General features: G+C 47.8%; 1 protein-coding gene across 1 annotated transcript; it reads left to right on the plus strand.

Moving 5' to 3' along the window:
* The first annotated feature begins 6,209 nt into the window (after positions 1 to 6,209).
* Positions 6,210 to 7,998, plus strand: LOC123123810 (uncharacterized). Its single transcript, XM_044544439.1, has 4 exons — positions 6,210 to 6,889; positions 7,089 to 7,159; positions 7,301 to 7,399; positions 7,506 to 7,998. Exons 1-4 carry the CDS (start codon positions 6,295 to 6,297, stop codon positions 7,611 to 7,613), a joined length of 873 nt encoding a protein of 290 aa, XP_044400374.1. The 5' UTR covers positions 6,210 to 6,294; the 3' UTR covers positions 7,614 to 7,998.
* The last annotated feature ends 943 nt before the right edge of the window (positions 7,999 to 8,941 follow it).

Genomic DNA, 8,941 nt, shown 5'->3' on the forward strand with positions numbered 1-8,941 from the left:
GGGTCGCGGCAGTGGGGAAAGGAAGCAGCACGATGGATCATTGGCGATGAGGGAAATTGTGCATGTCGTGTGATGTAAATCGAATGGCAACCGAACCGTTCGGTGGTTTTCCAAAAACGATTTGGGTTGCCACATAAACATTTCTTTTAAAAAACATAGTAAAATCACATTACTAACAGAGATGCACATACACTCTCACCCCGCCGTTCTTCGGCTATGGATTCCAGGGTGGCCTCCCTCCTTGGGGCTTCCCTGGACAATTTCCTCCGCAATTTCAGCAACAATGGGGGGAGGTCCGGTTGGGCAGTGGTACGGCCCGCCCCCACCCCAGCTGGGGAAACAATTCGGGCAGGCTCCTATTGTTGCTCAGGACCAATCTGCTGGAGGTTCTGACTCTCAGGTCAGCGGAAAATCTCAGGGCAAGAATCAACAAAAAAAGAAGCAGGACACTCAGAAAACTGCTCCTGCCCCTGCTTCTGGCCTTATGGCACACTTTGAGGTGATCTGCTACAACTGTGGGGAACCAGGGCATCATTTGGATAAATGTACCAAGCCCAAGAGCTGTTTTATCTGCAAAATGGTTATCCACAAGGTTGATAATTGCCCTGTCAGAAGGAAACCTCATAGTTCTGCTAGATATGTGGGAAGTGCTGCTCCAGGGTTAGGGTTCTATCACATAGACCCACCTGATGAAAATGCTCAATACCATGGCTCCCTGAAAAATGTGGGGATTGTTCTTGTTGAAGCTGGTGAAGTGACCAAACAGGAACTTGCCACTGAGTTTGCAGACATTTACAAAACCAACTGGCCCTGGCCAATCAATGCCCTGGATGAATGGACATTTTTGGTCAAATTCCCACCTGAGATAGATGTAGTTCAAGTTGCTGGATACCCATGTTTTGGTCTCAAGAAAGACAATGTTGTAGTCAATGTTGAAGTCTGGAAAGGCAGGATTGAGGCTGAAGAGGACCTCCAGGAAACTTGGATTAAAATTAGGAAAATGAACCCAAAATGGTGTGACTGGACTATGCTGGATCAAATCACTTCCACCTTGGGGGTCTTACTGGATGTGGATTGGCAGCATAACTTCAAGTTATTCTATGAAACTGTCAGGGTCAAAATCTCATGCAAAGATCCCTCCAAAATCCCCGCTGAAAGGCTCTTTGGTGTTGGGGGCAAAATCTACAGGCTGCTCATTGAAGTGGAATCCTTGACTCCCACTGAAACTGGCACCTCCACCAACCCTTCCTCTGGAACTTATGTCTCTGCAGCTGAGCCTGGTAACAATCTAACTGAAGATGCTGAATCCAACAGGAGTTCTAGGACTGAATCAGACAAAGGGCATGCTGCCAACTCAGGGGCACCTAGCAACAAAGGGCAGTCTTTTTGCCACAATCAGAGGCTTGAAGAAGCTACCCCTACTTCAGTCCTCAAGACACACCTCCCTGATTCTCCATACGCTCCTCAAATCAGCAACCTGAAAAAGATCATGAATTATGTGCTTGAAGAAGCTGATGGGTTCAACCTCCTCAGAGAAATGGAGCTCCTGGAAGATGATGATCTGGTGGAATTAGAAGGTTCTGTAGATCTCCAAGAGGATCAAGATGCTCTTATTCAAGCTACTGACCTCCCAGACAATTTGGACTCTCAGTACAACACTGACTTCCCTGCCCTTCCTAAGGAGCTGCACCCTCCCAAATGGGGCCCTGTTCAAGCCACCAGAACCAGTGCCAGAGTGTTCAGAACCTGGAAGTACAAAAACCCCAGGGTATGAAACACAATTCCTTTTCCAACTTTAATGATCCTTCTTTCAATTCCATTGCTGCTAAGATTGGTGTAGATGTTACCTCTCTTAATGATGACATTGAATGCTCTTCCTTTAATTATGCCCTCCAAAACAGAACTGAAGGCTCTGTTTGTGAGAATTTATCTCTAGCTGGTAATTCTAGTTTAGACTGCATTGACCCCCCTGCTGAGCCTAGTGAGGGTCTCTGGTCTCTTATTTGCAAGCATAAACAGGGCAAGCACCCTAGGAACAACATTTCTCCATGAATGCTCTATTCTGGAATATTAGAGGTATTGCTGCTCCTGGTAGGAAAACCCTTATCATTGACACCATTAACAAGACTCATGCTACCATTCTAGGGTTCCAGGAAACCAAGAAGGAGGCTTTCTCCTCTTCTTATCTTAAATCTCTCATTGTCAACAGAGATTTTGACTGGCATACCCTTCCATCCAAAGGATCTGCTGGAGGCATCCTGATGGGAATAGATTTAAGCATTTTTGATGTTGTTGCTTGGTCACATCTAGATTTTTCTATTAGTTGTTTAGTTAAATTGAAAACTACTGGTCAAACCTTTAGGGTTGTCACTGTTTATGGCTCTCCATATGAAGAAGGAAAAGAAGCCTTTATTTCTGAACTTCATACCTTATTTTTAGATATTCACACTCCCACTCTGATTGGGGGTGATTTTAATCTAGTTAGGAATGCTGAAGATAAAAGCAATGGATCCATCAATCATAAATGGAGTGACAGCTTCAATGCCTGGATTGAGATCTGGAGCTTGCTTGAAATTAAGCTTTCTTCTAGGAAATTTACCTGGGCCAATAACCAAGTAGATTTGATTATGTCCACCATTGACAGAATTTTCTGTGATACATAATTAGATAGTTTTTCCCCCTTTCTAGTTGTAGAGCTCTGCCCAGATGTGGTAGTGACCACACACCTTTGCTCTCGGACTCTGGTCTTAACCAAGCCCCCAGGAGTAATAGCTTTAAGTTTGAAAAGTGGTGGCTGCTTAGAGAAGACTTTACTGAGCTAGTCGGGAAAATCTGGAATGAACCCACTGGGAGCAGCAACCCTCTGGAGAGCTGGCAGATCAAGGTCAGGAGACTTAGGAGAACTACTAAAGGTTGGAACTCTAATGAGGAAGCCAATCTTAGAAGATACAAAAGGATTCTTCTCCTTGAGTTTGATTCTCTAGATATTAAGGCAGAAACTTCTGACCTCTCTGAGGCTGAGACTAGTAGATTAAACTTTGTCCATGGAGAGCTTAAGAAAATTTGGCTTCAGGAAGAAATCAAAGCCAAGCAAAGATCTAGAGATAGGAACATTAAGGAGGGAGATAGGAACACTACTTATTTCCATGTAGTAGCTAATCAGAGGAGGAGGAAAACCCTCATTCACTCCCTTGATGGCCCTAATGGCCCTGTTACTGAGGTAGATGAGATGCTGAAAGTGGCTAGTGACTTCTACAAAGACCTGTTTAAAAAAGAAAACCCTTCTGGTTTCTCTTTACAAAGCAACTTTTTCTCTGCTTCTGAAAAAGTCTCTCCTGCTGGGAATGAGCTGCTGGAAGCACCTTTTTCAGAGGCAGAGGTGAAGGAAGCCATTTTCAGCTCCTATCCTGATGGGGCCCCTGGCCCTGATGGAACTCCTTTCTTGTTTTACCAGCACTTTTGGGACTTGGTGAAAAAAGATCTCATGGATCTTTTCCAAGCCTTTCATAGAGGAGAATTGGATATATACAGGCTCAATTTTGCTATGCTCTCTCTTATTCCTAAAGAGCCTGAGGCCACCTCTATGAAGAAATTCAGGCCCATTAGCCTGATTAACTATAGTTTTAAGATTTTCTCTAAAGTCCTCACCACTAGGCTCTCTAAGGTTCTACAGAGGTTGATTGCAAGCAACCAATCTGCATTTCTAAAAGGGAGATACATTTTAGAGAGTGTTGTTACTGCTCATGAAGTACTCCACTCAGTCCACTCAAGAGGTGATAAAGGGCTTGTTCTTAAGCTGGACTATGAGAAAGCCTTCGATAAAGTTGACCTCAATTTCCTTATGAAGCTCTTGGAGCTTAGGGGTTTTGGGGGGAAATGGACTAGCTGGATCCAGCAACTCACTCATGGGGGGTCTGTTGGGGTCAAACTAAATAACTATGAATGTGGCTTTTTCCTTGCTGGCAAAGGCCTTAGGCAAGGTGACCCCATATCCCCTCTTTTGTTTAATTTAGTAGTTGATGTTCTCACTAAAATGTTGAGCAAAGCTGCTGATCATAGCTTGATTGCAGGGCTCTGCCCCGAGGTTTGTCCTGGTGGCATCATCTGCCTGCAATATGCAGATGATACCATCCTTTTCCTGGACAATGATTCCACCCATGCTAGCAACCTGAAAACTGTTCTAACCTGTTTTGAGCAAGTCTCATGCATGAGAATTAACTACTCCAAAAGTGAACTCATCCCTATCAACATGGATGACCAGGAGCTAGCTGATTTTCTTTCTATTATAGTTTGTAGTAAAGGTAACTTCCCCATTAAGTACTTAGGCATCCCTCTTCACTATGATAAGCTGAGGAGAGAAGATATCTAACCCCTTCTAGATAAAATCATTAAAAGGATTGCAGGGTGGAGGGGCAAACTCCTCTCTTACAGAGGTAGGTTGATCCTCATCCAAGCTTGTTTGGCTAGCACCCCGGTGTACCTCCTCTCCTTCTTCAAATTCCCTAAATGGGCAGTGAATCTCATCAACTCCCAGATGTCTCACTGCTTGTGGAATGATTTTGAGGGTCATAGGAAACTGCACCTTGCTAACTGGGGCCTAGTCTCTATGAAAAAAGACTTTGGAGGCTTAGGCACACCTAACCTCCAAGAAATTAACATCTGCCTTCTAGGGTCTTGGATTAAGAGATACTATGAGGAAGACCAGAAACCCTGGAAGTTACTTATTAATCATAAGTACTTGAGAAATAAACCTAATATATTTGTCCCCTCCTCCAACCCTAAGACTTCTAGATTCTGGAAAGGCTTAAAATCTATTCTGCATGCTGTGAAATTTGGCTATAGATGGAACATAGGGGATGGGAGCAGAACCAGGTTCTGGGAAGATACTTGGTTTGGCACATCCCCCCTAGCAGTCCAATTTTGGCCTATTTACTCTGTCTGCAATGAACATAACAAAAATGTGAATGAAGTTTGGGATGGGCAATGCCTAAAACTTTCATTCAGAAGGAACTTTAGTGACAGTCTTATGGAACAACGGTTCCAGCTGGAGGAAATTGCCAAGAGCATTACCTTTACTGCCGAGCCAGATGCTCTGATCTGGCAACTAGACAACAAGGGAAAGTACTCCTCCAGCTCCCTCTACCATATTATCAACTTTAGAGGGGTCCAACCCATGTTTATCCCTGTAGTCTGGAAATTAAGAGTTCCCCCTAAAATTCATGTTTTTCTCTGGCTCCTCTCAAAAAATAAATTGATGACCAGAGATAATCTTTGGAAAAGACACATCATTAAACCACTTGAGTGTGTTTATTGTTTGGAACAAGAATCTTGTTCTCACCTATTTTTTGAATGTATTGTTGCTAAACATCTCTGGGCCCCTATTGAGAAAATTTTCACTATTCAGATTGGCTCATCCTTCGAATCTATGGCCAGGTTCTGGATTGCTACCAAAAAGTGCTTGGTTTTAAATACTGTTAGCTCAGCTGTCCTTTGGTGCCTCTGGAAATATAGAAATGCTATGATTTTCAGTAACACCTCCTGGATTTCCATTCCACGGGTCTTGAGGTTGATCAGGAACATGGTGAGGAACTGGGCGATTCTCTCCTCCGGGTCAGACAAGGACAAGTTGATGTCCTTCGTGGAAACCCTCACAAGATCCCTCCAGGAACCGTTGGCAATCACAAGTGGCTGAACAATGCTCGACCTGCTCTGGGACTGGAACCGTGGGCTCGGCTCAAGATCTCTGAAGATGATGATGGGCTCTTGTCGCCAAAGAAGAGAGACATCCACCACGCCGCGCCTTCCAGCCCGGTGTCTCCGCTTCTTGCCTGCTGGTCGCCGCAGGCTGACACGACCCCTCGTCTGAAGGCCATGAAGGCTTCGCTGGACCCTCCTTGTGCCCTTTGAGTGCTCTGCTTAGCCACTCTTGCCTTTTGGCACCACTCGAGTTGCCGTGTAATCAGAAAAAACACGTAGTTTTCTTTTCTTTGTTTTTCGAACTGCTCTTTAGAGCTGCTGTATCAGACTATGTGCGCGGTTTCGTTCTCAGCAATGGAACCGGGGAGGTGCTCCCTGTTTTTCTAAAAAAATAGGAGAAGAGGAAAAGGAGTACACGCCCTCCCATTGCATGCCTGTACCGTTGGATCCATACCAGAGATTATATCCTGACCGTCCGCTGAGCCTACGGCCAGCACACACTCACTCGAGCGGTCGAGCCCACCGGAAACCACACTGGAGAACCACCCTACGAAAAAATCCCCCAGGAAGGCGAAACCGAACTCAGCAACCTCCACCATGTCCATGGCCACCACCGCCCTCCTCCGGCTCGCGCCGCTGCCGCCGCAACCCCGGCTCCTCGCCCCGAGCTCCAAGAAACCCTCCCTCCTCCTCGCGCCCCTCGGCAGCGGCCGCCGCGCCGCGGGCGCCCTGCGGCTCGCGAGGGCCGCCGGCGACGGGCTCGCGGACCAGACGGTCTACAACGGCGTGTACGGGCCCTGGTCCGTGGACGACGCGGACGTGCGCGAGGTGCTGCTGTACCGGGCCGGGCTGGTCACGGCCGCCGCGTCCTTCCTGGTGGCCGCCTCGGGGGCGTTCCTGCCGGAGGGGAACGCGGTCGGCGACGCCGTCCGGCAGGGCGCCGACCTCTTCTACGCCGCCGGCGCCGGGGGGCTCGGGCTTTCGCTCGTGCTGATCCACATCTACGTCACCCCCATCAAGCGGTTCCTCCAGGCGCTGTGGGCGGTCGGCGTGCTCGGGTCCGTCGGCACCTACGCCCTCGCCGCGCGGCCGCTCGACGAGGGGCTGGTCCGGTACGTGCTCGAGCACCCCGGGGCGATGTGGTTCGTCGGCCCGACCTTCGCCGCGCTGACTGGCCTCGTCTTCAAGGAAGGTATTACTGCAGTTACTGTCTCTGCTTATGACTGAACTGTTGAACTGAGATTGGTTCGTTTTAGATTGACTATACTGAATGCGTGAACTGATTTCATCGATAGCAGAGATCTTTCTAGTGCTCACTGGACGCATTCTGACTGAATGCTTGCACTGAATGACTGAAAACAGTTCGATTTTGTACAAATGCAATCCCACAGGTCTCTGCTATGGAAAACTGGAAGCTGGAATCTTGACGTTTGTTATCCCCATCCTTCTTCTCGGACACCTGGTAAATTAGATTTCTGAGATTTAGCACTACAATCTGTTAATGGTTGATCTCAAGTATGCTCATCTTGCTCCCTGTTAAAAAGGGGGAAAACACCAGTTGCGTTCATCTTTTCATACACTTGTTTTCTGCACATGTATGCAGTCTGGTTTGATGGACGACGGGACAAAAATGAGCCTCTTAGGAGTGTGGATGGCGCTCTTCACCGTGTTCGCCGCGAGGAAATTCCAGCAGCCCATCAAGGTATTATAATCTAATTGCCTTCTTGCAAGTGTTTATCGACAGTTGTAGCTCTTACACATTTTCTCGGTTGAATCTTACTATTTCTGGTCTGTTGCTGACAACGCAGGATGACATTGGTGACAAGTCGGTTTTCATATTCAACGCCCTCCCCGAAGAGGAAAAGAAAGCTCTGCTGCAGAGGCTCGAGGCGGCAACGGAGCAGAAGACTGAGTAGCTGGTATCATCAAGCAACCATGACCACGATAGCTAGTCGATGGACGCCTGTACAGGTGCCCTCCCGAGGAGGAAGACAAAATTCTGCTACCGAAGCTTGAGGGCCAGGCTGAGGTATAGTTGTAGCAGGCACAACGCTGATAGATAGCTAGTGGATGGATGCCTGCAACAGTAAGTGTCTGTATATGGTAGATTTGGAGGGAGATCCGAGCATGCAGAGATGATAATACAGTAAATGTGATGTAGTCACAAATCTATTAGGTTGCATGTTAAATTTGCCAACCTCTGGGCTCTGGAAATTTCAGAATTACAAGCTACAACTCAACTCAGCAGCCTTTGTTGAAACTCTGAAACTGAAGCACTCTGCTTATTCAGTACTGTTGCTACATTGCCAGTTTGCTGTGGTACTTACATGTCTTGAGAAAGGGACATGAATTTGTAGCCCAAATTCATGGTTCGGACGAAACAATTATCAACATGAATCGGTCGTCGCTGACCGTAGACTTTAACCAGTTGTCTAAGAAATCAGTCATCAGAGCTTGATCAGTCATGCAAAGACGGGCCAGACAGTAAGTAATTCTGGTCCAGCTAGAACTGAACTTACTCTCAGATGACATTGGTATGTTGTCGGCAAGCAGCTCTCTTTCGTCCAAGCGACTGCTGGCTGGCTTCCAATGTCCAGGCCTGGTCATCTTCATATCCAGGTGCACCGTCGTTGAAGTCGAAACAGTAATACTGCATGTCTCCCCAGCTGTCGTCGTCGACTTCAGAGCGCAACCTGCTCGGCTTGCGAGCGCTGCAGTTCATGTCCGTCCTTTCCTCCTCCTGCGGAACACGGCGAGGTGCAGCGCTGCACTCCGCCATCTCAGCGAGTCCCTGCCGCTCCCCGGCTTTCACCTCCAAGCACACCAGTCGCCCAATCGCCGCTGACATCGACTCCCCGCCGTCGTCATCGTCGTCGTCTCCAATGGGCTCATCCTCGTTGTCGTCTCCAATGGGCTCATCCTCGTTGTCGTCTCCAATGGGCTCATCCTCGTTAATTATAACTTCCAAGATCTTGTGCTGATCCCCGACGTTGTCGGCTCCAACGGACACTGGTTCGTTGTTGTCGGACAACAGTCTGAGCTCGACTTCCTGCAGAAAACTGTGTTCCTGACGCATGCTCGGTGGAGCCTCCTGGTGGTCGTCAAGCGCCTTTCTCTTCTCGCCGGAGCTGGAGGAGTCGACCGGGAGTACTGGGCGCTCGTGCTCCGGGCCCTCCACTTTGGGACTGGTGTGGTGGATAAAGCAGAAAAGAGATGTGCTTGTTGGCAAGGTAAACTTTGGGCT

This window comes from Triticum aestivum, chromosome 5D, assembly GCF_018294505.1.
Source record: "Triticum aestivum cultivar Chinese Spring chromosome 5D, IWGSC CS RefSeq v2.1, whole genome shotgun sequence".
NCBI lineage: Eukaryota > Viridiplantae > Streptophyta > Magnoliopsida > Poales > Poaceae > Triticum > Triticum aestivum.